This window comes from Hyla sarda, chromosome 2 (genome assembly GCF_029499605.1).
Source record: "Hyla sarda isolate aHylSar1 chromosome 2, aHylSar1.hap1, whole genome shotgun sequence".
Taxonomy (NCBI): Eukaryota; Metazoa; Chordata; class Amphibia; order Anura; family Hylidae; genus Hyla; species Hyla sarda.
Genome location: NC_079190.1, coordinates 500843351 through 500861255, shown reverse-complemented (window position 1 = coordinate 500861255; position 17905 = coordinate 500843351). Strand labels below are relative to the sequence as shown.

The 17905-nt window shown below is 38.5% G+C and overlaps 1 protein-coding gene across 1 annotated transcript in view; it reads right to left on the bottom strand.

The window, feature by feature from the left end:
• Positions 1-371: 371 nt before the first annotated feature.
• Positions 372-17905, bottom strand: part of LOC130357221 (gastrula zinc finger protein XlCGF67.1-like) — a 52384-nt gene continuing 34850 nt past the window's right edge. Inside the window, exon 5 of the mRNA XM_056559828.1 lies at positions 372-1547. Coding sequence (XP_056415803.1) covers positions 871-1547 — 677 coding nt within the window. The 3' untranslated portion in view covers positions 372-870. The remainder of the gene's footprint in view (positions 1548-17905) is intronic.

The following is a 17905-nucleotide window of genomic DNA, read 5'->3' as shown; positions in this document are numbered from 1 at the left end:
AAATTACTTCTATTTAAAAAAAAAAAAAAAAAATCTTAATCCTTCAAGTACTTATTAGCGGCTGTATACTAGAGAGGAAATTCTTTTCTTTTTGGATTTATTTTCTGTCTGACCACAGTGCTCTCTGCTGACACCTCTGTCCATGTCAGGAACTGTCCAGAGCAGGAGAAAATCCCCATAGCAAACATATGCTGCTCTGGACAGTTCCTAAAATGGACAGAGGTGTCAGCAGAGAGCACTGTAGTTGTGACAGAAAAGAAATCCCAAAATAAAAAAATGTCCTCTGCTAATAAGTATTGGAAGGATTAAGAATTTTTTATAGAAGTAATTTACAAATCTGTTTAACTTTCTGGCACCAGTTGATTTAAAAAAAATTTTTTTTAAATAAATAAAAAGGTTTTCCACTGGAGTACCCCTTTAAGTAATTACAGTATGTTGAATACACTATGTCCACCTATGCCATATACCTATGTCCAAACATTACTCTGTGACCTAAAATGATCAGTGCTTTCTGTTCTTTGTCTCAAAGTTCCATAATATAATTATTGATATGTAACTTTTCTCCTTCCCATTACACCCTTCTACTTCTTATGTACATTCAATTGCATCTTATTTGTAACCGATATCACATTTTCTACTTTTATTTTTTCAAATGAACAAATAAAATGGGGAAAAAAAAATTCTTCTGAAACATTTTCTACATTTTGTCCATCACCAATACATAGCTTCTTATGACCTATTAGATGTGTCACAAGATACTATTTTTACTCAAAACATTTCCCACATACTGAACATTAAACTAAATTTTTCCCCTGAGTGATTTCTCAGATGATCCACAAGATTTGAATTCTGACTAAAACACTTGGCCCATTAAGGACATGAAAGTGGCTTCTCCTCTGTATGAGTTCTCCGATGTTTAACAAGACCGATTTTCTTAGTATAACATTTCCCACATTCTGAGCATGAAAAGGGCTTCTCTCTTGCGTGAGTTTTCAGATGGGAAAGAAGATGCGATTTCTGAATAAAGCACTTCGTACATTTAGGACATGAAAATGGCTTCTCTCCTGTGTGAATTCTCTGATGGATAACCAGATCAGATTTCTCGCCAAAACATTTTCCACATTCTGAACACGAAAAGGGCTTTTCCCCTGTGTGAGTTCTCTGATGTCGAAAAACCTTTGATCTTTGTGTAAAACGTTTTCCACATTCCGAACATGAAAATAACTTCTCCCCTGTGTGAGTTTTCAGATGATAAACAAGACTTGCTTTCCAACTAAAACACTTCCCACACTGAGGACATGAAAATGGCTTTCCCATGTGAATTCTCTGATGTTCCACAAGACTTGGTTTTTGACCAAAAGATTGCCCACATTCTGAAGATGGTCTTTCATCTATGCCAATTTTTTCTTGTATGAAAACATGAGATTTATTTTCAAAATGTTTCCCATGTTCTCCTAGTCTGTGTCCAATTCTTCTGTGATCAATCTGTGATTGATAACATGACAATGAAAGGAGGCGTCCATGGGAGTCTCTCATCCCGTCTTCATCTAAAAAAAATTAATAAAAAAACATTTTCTGTGACTGAAATAGTATTTTATCGTTTGTGGAAGACATTGAAATACGGTCAACAAGTCAAGATAAAGCTGCTCTTACACTGTGTTCATAGTTCAGATATAGATAATACATCAGTGTTTCCCAACCAGGGTGCCTCCAGCTGTAGTAAAACTACAACTCCCGGCATGCCCGGACAGCCAATGGCTGTCCGGGCATGCAGGGAGTTGTAGTTTTGCTACAGCTGAAGGCACCCTGGTTGGAAAACACTTTAATACATTGACATCTCCACATGTACATATCCCATTGCCTGACACCCATACATTGAGGTTTATACGTCAGGGTTTAGGCTTCTGCACTATTCACAGAGCAAGATACACTAATATAATATAAATTATAAAATAATAAAAATGCTAATATAATAATAATAATAATAATATAATAATAATGATGCTAATATATTAATAATAATAATGGTAATAATAATATAATAATGATGCTAATATAATAATAATAATAATAATGGTAATCATATAATAATGATGCTAATATAATAATAATAATGGTAATAATAATATAATAATGATGCTAATATAATAATAATAATAATGGTAATAATAATATAATAATGATGCTAATATAATAATAATAATAATGGTAATAATAATATAATAATGATGCTAATATAATAATAATAATGGTAATAATAATATAATAATGATGCTAATATAATAATAATGGTAATAATAATAATGATGCTAATATAATAATAATAATGGTAATAATAATATAATAATGATGCTAATATAATAATAATAATGGTAATAATAATACAATAATGATGCTAATATAATAATAATGGTAATAATAATACAATAATGATGCTAATATAATAATAATAATGGTAATAATAATATAATAATGATGCTAATATAATAATAATAATAATAATAATGGTAATAATAATATAATAATGATGCTAATATAATAATAATAATAATGGTAATAATACAATAATGACGCTAATATAATAATAATGGTAATAATAATATAATAATGATGCTAATATAATAATAATAATGGTAATAATAATACAATAATGATGCTAATATAATAATAATAATAATAATAATGGTAATAATAATATAATAATGATGCTAATATAATAATAATAATAATGGTAATAATAATATAATAATGATGCTAATATAATAATAATAATAATAATAATAATAATGGTAATAATAATACAATAATGATGCTAATATAATAATAATAATAATGGTAATATAATAATAATGATGCTATTAATTTAATAATAATAATGATAATATAATAGGATAATAATATTTATTCAGCAAGAGAAGGTGGAGTCAGCTCACCCAGCGTTGACCCGCCGTGGCATGGGCAGGTGCCGACCTCACCAATATGTAGACAGAAAAAGAGGGAGTCCAGCGCGGCAATTTCAAGCAGATGTGCGGTTTATTATAACTTGCATACAGCACACAATACAGGCATGGTGGTGACGCGTTTCGGCCGGTGGCACCCGACCTTACTGTGTGCTGTATGCAAGTTATAATAAACCGCACATCTGCTTGAAATTGCCGCGCTGGACTCCCTCTTTTTCTGTCAATAATATTTATTATTATTATGATCGTTATATTATATAATAAATATTATCAATATTATTATCATGATTATATTATGTTGTTTCATCATCATCATCATCATCAACATAATATAATAAAATAATAATAATACAATAATGATAATATTGATATTTATTATATAATATAATGATAATAATAATATAATAATAATTATTATTAGATCATTATTGTATTATGTTGTTGTATCATCAACATAACATAATAATAATACACAAATTATAATAATAAAAGAAGATACAGACACTGCTGGAGATCCAAATAATAATAATACTAAATACTGAGCCGTGTGGTCCCCACTGGTGACTCTGACCCAGTCTGACTATGCATCAATAACAACCACTTTGTTTCCTATCAAGCGCTCCATTTAGGTGGTCCTTCGCATAGTCTGTACTAGCGGCAAACAACGGACCCGGATAATGGGCACCAACGGGTTCTGACATTACCCATTGACTTTCACTGGGGTCCGACGGGGCTGTATTTTTTTTTCTATGCTCAACTCTCGTCAGAACGGAGCTCAACACAGATGTGAACTTGTCCTTAATGCATCCGGAAAGTCTTCAGGCCCCCATATTCTCACTATGGCATATTGAGTGCAACGTGATACAGAAAACATGTTTGTTTTTATAAGCAACCCCACTGTACCATGTGTCCTGGTTCTCACCAGCGTCAGGCTACATCCTCTGTGCCATGTGTCTGCTGTGCCTACTGACCTTCCTCCTCTTGACTCTCATGCTGCTTCTGCCATTGCTGCAGTTTCCGCTTTGCCCTCTAGGGACCACACGGGAACACTAGCTGAAACATATAGTGCACTCACTAATGGATCCTCCTCCAATCCCTGACAGACACTGCCTATATAACTCTGCTCCACCTGTTGTAATAGTGTCGTTTCTCCACAGATAAGGTCTTTGAGTTTGTCTGCTATTCAAGTGTTTCCTGACCATGGCCTGCCTTCTGGACTTTGTCTTCGCCTCATCCCTTGGATCTGGTTTTGTCTCTCCTGTGTATGAATTTGGACTGTTGCCCACGCCCCTCTCTGCCAGCTGCATCTGCCGAATTGGCTCTACTGTTTTCACAGCACCTGCTTTGCTATAAACACCAAGTCAACTCTGCCTCGTCTGACGCTGTCTTTAGTGTCAGTTTTCCGTCGTCAGCCCGGCAAGCCGCCATTTGCTGCACAGTGGGTCCACACACGTTGGGATGTTACAATACCCCTTTGTTATGGACATGACAAAATGAGGTACAATACTCCCATAATTCCACATATAGTAGTCTCTACAGTAAGTGTGGCCCAAAAACTGTTTTCCCGGTTTCTGGCATGCTCAGAAGCAGAGAATGGAAGGAAAATAGTCAACTGAGTGGGGCATAGTGGATTTTTAAGGGGTACTCTAGTGGGAATAAAAATGATCTTAAAATCAACTGGTGCCAGAAAGTTATACAGATTTGTAAATGTCCCTTATTTTATAATCTTAATCCTTCCAGTACTTATCAGCTGCTGTATGCTCAGAGGAAGTTGTGTAGTTCTTTTCTTTCTGACCACAGTTCTCTGTGGTCACGCCCCCTCCCATAGACATGAATGTAGGGGGCGTGGCATGACGTCACGTCCCCAGTCCCAGAAACCCAGGGGTTTCCGAAACTGGAGACGCAGCCCTGCAGAGAATGCGTGTGGTGAAGGGAGATTGTGGGGGGGTCCCAGCAGCGGGCCCCCCGCGATCAGACATATCCCCTATCCTTTGGATAGGGGGTAAGATGTTTTTGACGGGAATACCCCTTTAACCCATTTTACTGAGAAACATTGTTTTCATCGTTTTAAAACTAACCCCTGAGATTTCCTATACTCGATGAGGGTTCGGGCCATTTACACACAATAGACCTGTTTAGAGGAAGAGTGGCACTGTTGTCCTTGGCAACCATCAGATTGCCTTCAGTAAAAAAAAAAAAAAAAAAAAGGCCTAAAAAAATGAAAGAAGTAATCTCACTGGTTGCTACGGGCAACTGCGCCACTCTTCCTCTACATAGGTTCTGAAAAATCTCCCCTATAGACTGTGTAAACATGTGCTAAATTACTTTTCTTCAGAGCGATCTCCCACAAGACCCAATTGCTGGCTAAAACATTTCCCACATACTGTACATGAATATTATTTCTTCCTTGGGTCTCCAGATATTTCCACAAGACTTTATTTCTAGTTTAAACATTTCCAACATACTGAACATGAATTTGGCTTTTCTTCTAAGTCAGTTCTCAAATGTTCCAGAAGACCTGATTTTTAACTATTCGGTATTTTACATTTCAACATAACAAAATGGCTTCCCTCTTATTTTAGTTTATAATTGGTCAGAATTTATGGGTGAGGCAGCTTTCCACATGCTGAACAATGAAATGGCTGCTTTCCCAAGTAAGCTCTGCGGCATATAGAATGAGCTCATAAGTAAACATTTTCCACATTCTGAAAATAAATCTCTGGCTTTCTCTTTGTGTGATTTCTTAGATGATCACAAAGTGTTGATTTATGCTTAAAATGTTTCCCACATACTGTACATGAAAATGATTGCTCCACTTTGTGAGTTCTCAGATGTTTAGAAAGATTAAAGATTTGATGTGTGACTAAAACATTTTCCACGTTTAGGAATACGGCTTCTCCCTTATGTGCGTTCTCTGATGTATAACAAGACCTATTTTCTGGCTAAAATATTTCCCACATTCAGAACAAGAAAATGGATTCTTCCCTATGTGAACTCAATTTTGAAGAAAAGCATTTTGTACATTCTGAACATAAATATAGCTTCTAAGTTCTGTGAGTTTTCTGATGATACACAAGATTAACTTTCAGACTACAACATTTCCCACATTTAAAACATAAAAATGACTGTTCCCCTGTGCAAGTTTCCTGGTGTCTAACAAGACTTGATTTTCGACAAAAACTTTTTCCAAATTCTAAACAAGAAAATGGTTTCTCCCCTGTATGAATCATCAGATGTCTAAGAAAATTTGATTTGACACTAAAGCTTTTCCCACATTCTGAACATACACTGCTCAAAAAAAAAAAAAGGGAACACAAACAACACAATGTAACTCCAAGTCACTGACCCTGAAATCCCACTGTCCACTCAGCAACACTGACAATCAATTTCACATGCTGTTGTTCAAATAGAACAGACAACAGGTGGAAATTATAGGCAATTAGCAAGACACTCCCAATAAAGGAGTGGTTCTGCAGGTGGTGACCAAAGACCACTTCTAAGTTCCTATGCTTCCTGGCTTATGTTTTGGTCACTTTTGAATGCTGGCGGTGCTTTCATTCTAGTGTTAGCATGAGACGGAGTCTACAACCCACACAAGTGGCTCAGGTAGTGCAGCTCATCCAGGATGGCACATCAATGCGAGCTGTGGCAAGAAGGTTTGCTGTGTCTGTCAGCGTAGTGTCCAGAGCATGGAGGCGCTACCAGGAGACAGGCCAGTACATCAGGAGATGTGGAGGAGGCCGTAGGAGGGCAACAAAAGGAGGAGCAGGAGGAGCATTTCCAGAGCCCTGCAAAATGACCTCCAGCAGGTCACAAATGTGCATGTGTCCACTCAAACGGTCAGAAACAGACTCCATGAGGGTGGTATGAGGTGGGGGTTGTGCTTACAGCCCAACACCGTGCAGGACATTTGGCATTTGCCAGAGAACACCAAGATTGGCAAATTCGCCACTGGTGCCCTGTGCTCTTCACAGATGAAAGCAGGTTCACACTGAGCACGTGACAGAGTTTGGAAACGCCGTAGAGAACGTTCTGCTGCCTGCAACATCCTCCAGCATGACCAGTTTGGCGGTGGGTCAGTAATGGTGTGGGGTGGCATTTCTTTGGGGGCCCGCACGGCCCTCCATGTGCTTGCCAGAGGTAGCCTGACTGCCATTAGGTACCGAGATGAGATCCTCAGACCCCTTGTGAGACCATATGCTGGTGCGATTGGCCCTGGGTTCCTCCTAATGCAAGACAATGCTAGACGTCATGTGGCTGAAGTGTGTCAGCAGTTCCTGCAAGAGGAAGGCATTGATGCTATGGACTGGCCGCCCGTTCCCCAGACCTGAATCCGATTGAGCACTTCTGGGACATCATGTCTTGCTTCCTAAACCACAGACTGGTCAGGAGTTCACCTCATCAGGAGCATGCCCAGGCGTTGTAGGGAGGTCATACGGGCATGTGGAGGCCACACACACTACTGAGCCTCATTGTGACTTGTTTTAAGGACATTACATAAAGTTGGATCAGCCTGTAGTGGGGTTTTCCACTGTGATTTTGAGTGTGACTCCATATCCAGACCTCCATGGGTTGATAAATTTGATTTCCATTCATAATTTTTGAATGATTTTGTTGTCAGCACATTCAACTATGTAAAGAAAAAAGTATTTCATACAATTAGTTCATTCATTCAGATCTAGGATGTTTTATCTTCGTGTTCCCTTTATTTTTTTAAGCAGTGTATATTGGGCTTCTACCCGTGCAATTTCTCAGATTCTGAACGCGACAATAGTTTTTTCCAAATTTTCAGATGTATATCAAAACTTTGTTTTTTAGTAAAAGATTTCCCACATTCTGAATATTAAAATGATCTTTCATCTATGTGAGTTTTCTCTTGCATGGAAAGATGGGATTTATTTTCAACATGTTCCCCACATTCAGAACATTTTACCCAGTCCAAGTTTATTTTTTTGCCAATCTGTAATTGATCATCATCATCTAATTTTTAACAAGGAGATAAAAATTGTCCATGGAGACCTCTCATCCAGTCTTTACCTGGGAAAATAAATGTTTTTTGTAACAAAATTGGTATTTTTTTAATTTAAAATGATTACAATGAGCATGATGTATCAAAATTAAGATAAAAAAAATCAAGATTACGTTTGTTGTTGTTTATTTAGTGTATACGTGGAATAATTTTTTTAAAATGTTTTATTAACTAGTGCCAGCAAGTTAAACAGATTTGTACTTCTATATAAAAATCTTAACCCTTCCAGTACTTAACCCCTTAAGGACTCAGGGTTTTTCAGTTTTTGCACTTTCGTTTTTTCCTCCTCACCTTTTAAAAATCATAACCCTTTCAATTTTCCACCTAAAAATCCATATTATGGCTTATTTTTTGCGTCGCCAATTCTACTTTGCAGTGACATTAGTCATTTTACCCAAAAATGCACGGCGAAACGGAAAAAAAAAATCATTGTGCGACAAAATCGAAAAAATAACGCCATTTTGTAACTTTTGGGGGCTTCCGTTTCTACGCAGTGCATATTTCGGTAAAAATTACACCTTATCATTATTCTGTAGGTCCATACGGTTAAAATGATACCCTACTTATATAGGTTTGATTTTGTCGCACTTCTGGAAAAAATCATAACTACATGCAGGAAAATTTATACGTTTAAAAATGTCATCTTCTGACCCCTATAACTTTATTATTTTTTCACGTACGGGGCGGTATGAGGACTCATTTTTTGCGCCGTGATCTGAAGTTTTTATCGGTATGATTTTTGTTTTGATCTGACTTTTTGATCACTTTTTATTCATTTTTTAATGTTATAAAAAGTTACCAAAATACGCTTTTTTGGACTTTGGAATTTTTTTGCGCGTACGCCATTGACCGTACGGCTTAATTAATGATATATTTTTATAGTTCGGACATTTACGCACGCGGCGATACCACATATGTTTATTTTTATTTTTTTTTACACTGTTTTATTTTTTTTATGGGAAAAGGGGGGCGATTCAAACTTTTATTAGGGAAGGGGTTAAATAACCTTTATTAACACTTAACTTTTTTTTTGCAGTGTTATAGGTCCCATAGGGACCTATAACACTGCACACACTGATCTCCTATGCTGATCACTGGCGTGTATTAACACGCCTGTGATCAGCATTATCGGCGCTTGACTGCTCCTGCCTGGATCTCAGGCACGGAGCAATCATTCGTCGATCGGACACCGAGGAGGCAGGTAAGGGCCCTCCCGGTGTCCGATCAGCTGTTCGGGACGCCGCGATTTCACCGCGGCGGTCCCGAACAGCCCGACTGAGCAGCCGGGATACTTTCAGTTTCACTTTAGAAGCGGCGGTCAGCTTTGACCGCCGCTTCTAAAGGGTTAATACCGCACATCGCCGCGATCGGCGATGTGTGGTATTAGCCGCGGGTCCCGGCCGTTGATTAGCGCCGGGACCGACGCGATATGATGCAGGATTCATATCGCGGGAGCCGGCGCAGGACGTAAATATACGTCCTGCGTCGTTAAGGGGTTAATCATCTGCTGTGTGCTCCACAGGAAGTTCTTTTTGAATTTCTTTTCTGTCTGACCACAGTGCTCTCTGCTGACACCTCTGTCCATGTCAGGAACTGACTAGGGCAGAAGAGGTTTGCGCTATGGGCATTTTCTCCTGCTCTGGACAGTTCCTGACATGGATAGAGGGGTCAGGAGAGAGCACTGTGGTCAAACAGAAAAGAACCACACAACTTCCTCTGGAGCATACAGCAGCTGCTAAGTACTGGAAAGATTAAGATTTTTAAATATAGGTAATTAAAAATCTGTAGAACTTTCTGGCACCAGTTGATTTAAAATAAATAAAATAAACCCCCCCCCCCCCGTCGCATAAACCCCGTTCCCTCCATCACAAACCCCCCGCCCGCATACCCCGTTCCCTCAGTTATACTTACCGGCAGCGGGCGTGCAGGGACAGCGGAGGCGAAGAGGCGGCGGCGATGTGCGGGAGGAGTGGCCTCCCAGCCAGTGGCCGGGGAGCCAATGCGCTCACTCCCGCCTGTCTGATTGACAGGCAGGGAGCGAGAACAGCCTAAATGAAAAAGGACTGATTGCCAGGCCAAAATCAGTCCTTTTTCAGGCGTGACGTCACGACAGGCTGCAGTCGGCCACTAGGAGGGAGACCCCTAGTGGCCGGTTTTCAAATGTACATTACACCCTTATAAAAAAAAAAAAAAAAAAATGAAACTATATTTGAGATATGTTGAAGTACATATGTACTACAACATATCAAAAAAAAAAGTTGGTGACAGTGCCCATTTAATGAAGTGAAAACGTGTCCTTTTGGCTACGGCAAGGACGTTCCCGGAGCTATATATGGGGTGGACACACTTATGGGATATACTGTATATATAATGTGAGGGGTGGAGTCACTTATGGGATATACTGTATATATAATGTGAGGGGTGGAGTCACTTATGGGATATACTGTATATATAATGTGAGGGGTGGACTCACTTATGGGATATACTGTATATATAATGTGAGGGGTGGAGTCACTTATGGGATATACTGTATATATAATGTGAGGGGTGGAGTCACTTATGGGATATACTGTATATATAATGTGAGGGGTGGAGTCACTTATGGGATATACTGTATATAATGTGAGGGGTGGAGTCACTTATGGGATATACTGTATATATAATGTGAGGGGTGGAGTCACTTATGGGATATACTGTATATAATGTGAGGGGTGGACTCACTTATGGGATATACTGTATATAATGTGAGGGGTGGAGTCACTTATGGGATATACTGTATATATAATGTGAGGGGTGGAATCACTTATGGGATATACTGTATATAATGTGAGGGGTGGAGTCACTTATGGGATATACTGTATATATAATGTGAGGGGTGGACTCACTTATGGGATATACTGTATATAATGTGAGGGGTGGAGTCACTTATGGGATATACTGTATATATAATGTGAGGGGTGGAGTCACTTATGGGATATACTGTATATAATGTGAGGGGTGGACTCACTTATGGGATATACTGTATATATAATGTGAGGGGTGGAGTCACTTATGGGATATACTGTATATATAATGTGAGGGGTGGACTCACTAATGGGATATACTGTATATATAATGTGAGGGGTGGACTCACTTATGGGATATACTGTATATATAATGTGAGGGGTGGACTCACTTATGGGATATACTGTATATATAATGTGAGGGGTGGAGTCACTTATGGGATATACTGTATATATAATGTGAGGGGTGGAGTCACTCATGGGATATACTGTATATATAATGTGAGGGGTGGACTCACTTATGGGATATACTGTATATAATGTGAGGGGTGGAGTCACTTATGGGAGATACTGTATATATAATGTGAGGGGTTGAGTCACTTATGGGATATACTGTATATATAATGTGAGGGGTGGAGTCACTTATGGGAGATACTGTATATAATGTGAGGGGTGGAGTCACTTATGGTATATACTGTATATATAATGTGAGGGGTGGACTCACTTATGGGAGATACTGTATATATAATGTGAGGGGTGGACTCACTTATGGGATATACTGTATATATAATGTGAGGGGTGGACTCACTTATGGGATATACTGTATATATAATGTGAGGGGTGGAGTCACTTATGGGATATACTATATATATAATGTGAGGGGTGAACTCACTTATGGGAGATACTGTATATATAATGTGAGGGTGGAATCACTTATGGGATATACTGTATATATAATGTGAGGGGTGGACTCACTTATGGGATATACTGTATATATAATGTGAGGGGTGGAGTCACTTATGGGATATACTGTATATATAATGTGAGGGGTGGAGTCACTTATGGGATATACTGTATATATAATGTGAGGGGTGGACTCACTTATGGGATATACTGTATATATAATGTGAGGGGTGGAGTCACTTATGGGATATACTGTATATATAATGTGAGGGGTGGAGTCACTTATGGGATATACTGTATATATAATGTGAGGGGTGGAGTCACTTATGGGATATACTGTATATAATGTGAGGGGTGGAGTCACTTATGGGATATACTGTATATAATGTGAGGGGTGGAGTCACTTATGGGATATACTGTATATAATGTGAGGGGTGGAGTCACTTATGGGATATACTGTATATATAATGTGAGGGGTGGACTCACTTATGGGATATACTGTATATATAATGTGAGGGGTGGACTCACTTATGGGATATACTGTATATAATGTGAGGGGTGGAGTCATTTATGGGATATACTGTATATATAATGTGAGGGGTGGAATCACTTATGGGATATACTGTATATAATGTGAGGGGTGGAGTCACTTATGGGATATACTGTATATATAATGTGAGGGGTGGACTCACTTATGGGATATACTGTATATAATGTGAGGGGTGGAGTCACTTATGGGATATACTGTATATATAATGTGAGGGGTGGAGTCACTTATGGGATATACTGTATATAATGTGAGGGGTGGACTCACTTATGGGATATACTGTATATATAATGTGAGGGGTGGAGTCACTTATGGGATATACTGTATATAATGTGAGGGGTGGACTCACTTATGGGATATACTGTATATATAATGTGAGGGGTGGAGTCACTCATGGGATATACTGTATATATAATGTGAGGGGTGGACTCACTTATGGGATATACTGTATATAATGTGAGGGGTGGAGTCACTTATGGGAGATACTGTATATATAATGTGAGGGGTGGAGTCACTTATGGGAGATACTGTATATAATGTGAGGGGTGGAGTCACTTATGGTATATACTGTATATATAATGTGAGGGGTGGACTCACTTATGGGAGATACTGTATATATAATGTGAGGGGTGGACTCACTTATGGGATATACTGTATATATAATGTGAGGGGTGGACTCACTTATGGGATATACTGTATATATAATGTGAGGGGTGGAGTCACTTATGGGATATACTATATATATAATGTGAGGGGTGAACTCACTTATGGGAGATACTGTATATATAATGTGAGGGTGGAATCACTTATGGGATATACTGTATATATAATGTGAGGGGTGGACTCACTTATGGGATATACTGTATATATAATGTGAGGGGTGGAGTCACTTATGGGATATACTGTATATATAATGTGAGGGGTGAAGTCACTTATGGGATATACTGTATATATAATGTGAGGGGTGGACTCACTTATGGGATATACTGTATATAATGTGAGGGGTGGACTCACTTATGGGATATACTGTATATATAATGTGAGGGGTGGAATCACTTATGGGATATACTGTATATATAATGTGAGGGGTGGACTCACTTATGGGATATACTGTATATATAATGTGAGGGGTGGAGTCACTTATGGGATATACTGTATATATAATGTGAGGGGTGGAGTCACTTATGGGATATACTGTATATATAATGCGAGGGGTGGACTCACTTATGGGAGATACTGTATATAATGTGAGGGGTGGAGTCACTTATGAGAGATACTGTATATAATGTGAGGGGTGGAGTCACTTATGAGAGATACTGTATATAATGTGAGGGGTGGAGTCACTTATGGGATATACTGTATATATAATGTGAGGGGTGGAGTCACTTATGGGATATACTGTATATATAATGCGAGGGGTGGACTCACTTATGGGATATACTGTATATATAATGTGAGGGGTGGAGTCACTTATGGGATATACTGTATATATAATGTGAGGGGTGGAGTCACTTATGGGATATACTTTATATATAATGTGAGGGGTGGAGTCACTTATGGGATATACTGTATATATAATGTGAGGGGTGGAGTCACTTATGGGAGATACTGTATATATAATGTGAGGGGTGGAGTCACTTATGGGAGATACTGTATATATAATGTGAGGGGTGGAGTCACTTATGGGAGATACTGTATATATAATGTGAGGGGTGGAGTCACTTATGGGATATACTGTATATATAATGTGAGGGGTGGAATCACTTATGGGATATACTGTATATATAATGCGAGGGGTGGAGTCACTTATGGGAGATACTGTATATAATGTGAGGGGTGGAGTCACTTATGGGATATACTGTATATATAATGCGAGGGGTGAACTCACTTATGGGATATACTGTATATATAATGCGAGGGGTGGACTCACTTATGGGATATACTGTATATATAATGTGAGGGGTGGAGTCACTTATGGGATATACTGTATATATAATGTGAGGGGTGGACTCACTTATGGGATATACTGTATATATAATGCGAGGGGTGAACTCACTTATGGGATATACTGTATATATAATGCGAGGGGTGGACTCACTTATGGGATATACTGTATATATAATGTGAGGGGTGGAGTCACTTATGGGATATACTGTATATAATGTGAGGGGTGGAGTCACTTATGGGATATACTGTATATAATGTGAGGGGTGGAGTCACTTATGGGAGATACTGTATATATAATGCGAGGGGTGGACTCACTTATGGGATATACTGTATATATAATGTGAGGGGTGGAGTCACTTATGGGAGATGCTGTATATATAATGTGAGGGGTGGACTCACTTATGGGATATACTGTATATATAATGTGAGGGGTGGAGTCACTTATGGGATATACTGTATATAATGTGAGGGGTGGAGTCACTTATGGGATATACTGTATATATAATGTGAGGGGTGGAGTCACTTATGGGATATACTGTATATAATGTGAGGGGTGGAGTCACTTATGGGATATACTGTATATAATGTGAGGGGTGGAGTCACTTATGGTAGATACTGTATATATAATGTGAGGGTGGAATCACTTATGGGATATACTGTATATATAATGTGAGGGGTGGACTCACTTATGGGATATACTGTATATATAATGTGAGGGGTGGAGTCACTTATGGGATATACTGTATATAATGTGAGGGGTGGAGTCACTTATGGGATATACTGTATATAATGTGAGGGGTGGAGTCACTTATGGTAGATACTGTATATATAATGTGAGGGGTGGAATCACTTATGGGATATACTGTATATAATGTGAGGGGTGGAGTCACTTATGGTAGATACTGTATATATAATGTGAGGGGTGGAATCACTTATGGGATATACTGTATATATAATGTGAGGAGTGGACTCACTTATGGGATATACTGTATATATAATGTGAGGGGTGGACTCACTTATGGGATATACTGTATATATAATGTGAGGGGTGGACTCACTTATGGTATATACTGTATATATAATGTGAGGGGTGGACTCACTTATGGGAGATACTGTATATATAATGTGAGGGGTGGACTCACTTATGGGATATACTGTATATATAATGTGAGGGGTGGAGTCACTTATGGGATATACTGTATATAATGTGAGGGGTGGAGTCACTTATGGGAGATACTGTATATAATGTGAGGGTGGAATCACTTATGGGATATACTATATATAATGTGAGGGGTGGACTCACTTATGGGATATACTGTGTATATAATGTGAGGGGTGGACTCACTTATGGGATATACTGTATATATAATGTGAGGGGTGGAGTCACTTATGGGATATACTGTATATATAATGTGAGGGGTGGACTCACTTATGGGATATACTGTATATATAATGTGAGGGGTGGACTCACTTATGGGATATACTGTATATAATGTGAGGGGTGGACTCACTTATGGGAGATACTGTATATATAATGTGAGGGGTGGACTCACTTATGGGAGATACTGTATATATAATGTGAGGGGTGGAGTCACTTATGGGATATACTGTATATATAATGTGAGGGGTGGACTCACTTATGGGATATACTGTATATATAATGTGAGGGGTGAACTCACTTATGGGATATACTGTATATATAATGCGAGGGGTGGACTCACTTATGGGATATACTGTATATATAATGCGAGGGGTGGACTCACTTATGGGATATACTGTATATAATGTGAGGGGTGGACTCACTTATGGGATATACTGTATATATAATGTGAGGGGTGGACTCACTTATGGGAGATACTGTATATATAATGTGAGGGGTGGAGTCACTTATGGGATATACTGTATATATAATGTGAGGGGTGGAGTCACTTATGGGATATACTCTATATATAATGTGAGAGGTGGAGTCACTTATGGGATATACTGTATATATAATGTGAGGGGTGGAGTCACTTATGGGATATACTGTATATATAATGTGAGGGGTGGACTCACTTATGGGATATACTGTATATAATGTGAGGGGTGGAATCACTTATGGGATATACTGTATATATAATGTGAGGGGTGGACTCACTTATGGGATATACTGTATATATAATGTGAGGGGTGGACTCACTTATGGGAGATACTGTATATATAATGTGAGGGGTGAACTCACTTATGGGATATACTGTATATATAATGCGAGGGGTGGACTCACTTATGGGATATACTGTATATATAATGCGAGGGGTGGACTCACTTATGGGATATACTGTATATAATGTGAGGGGTGGACTCACTTATGGGATATACTGTATATATAATGTGAGGGGTGGACTCACTTATGGGATATACTGTATATATAATGTGAGGGGTGGAGTCACTTATGGGATATACTGTATATAATGTGAGGGGTGGAGTCACTTATGGGAGATACTGTATATATAATGTGAGGGTGGAATCACTTATGGGATATACTGTATATATAATGCGAGGGGTGAACTCACTTATGGGATATACTATATATATATATAATGTGAGGGGTGGAGTCACTTATGGGATATACTGTATATATAATGTGAGGGGTGGAGTCACTTATGGGATATACTGTATATATAATGCGAGGGGTGGACTCACTTATGGGATATACTGTATATATAATGTGAGGGGTGGAGTCACTTATGGGATATACTGTATATATAATGTGAGGGGTGGAGTCACTTATGGGATATACTTTATATATAATGTGAGGGGTGGAGTCACTTATGAGAGATACTGTATATATAATGTGAGGGGTGGAGTCACTTATGGGATATACTTTATATATAATGTGAGGGGTGGAGTCACTTATGAGAGATACTGTATATATAATGTGAGGGGTGGAGTCACTTATGGGATATACTTTATATATAATGTGAGGGGTGGAGTCACTTATGGGATATACTGTATATATATAATGTGAGGGGTGGACTCACTTATGGGAGATACTGTATATATAATGTGAGGGGTGGACTCACTTATGGGATATACTGTATATATAATGTGAGGGGTGGACTCACTTATGGGATATACTGTATATATAATGTGAGGGGTGGACTCACTTATGGGATATACTGTATATATAATGTGAGGGGTGGACTCACTTATGGGATATACTGTATATATAATGTGAGGGGTGGAGTCACTTATGGGAGATACTGTATATATAATGTGAGGGGTGGAGTCACTTATGGGATATACTGTATATATAATGTGAGGGGTGGAGTCACTTATGGGATATACTGTATATATAATGTGAGGGGTGGAGTCACTTATGGGATATACTGTATATATAATGTGAGGGGTGGAGTCACTTATGGGATATACTGTATATATAATGTGAGGGGTGGAGTCACTTATGGGATATACTGTATATATAATGTGAGGGGTGGAGTCACTTATGGGATATACTGTATATATAATGTGAGGGGTGGAGTCACTTATGGGATATACTGTATATAATGTGAGGGGTGGAGTCACTTATGGGAGATACTGTATATATAATGTGAGGGGTGGAGTCACTTATGGGATATACTGTATATAATGTGAGGGGTGGAGTCACTTATGGGAGATACTGTATATATAATGTGAGGGGTGGAGTCACTTATGGGATATACTGTATATAATGTGAGGGGTGGAGTCACTTATGGGA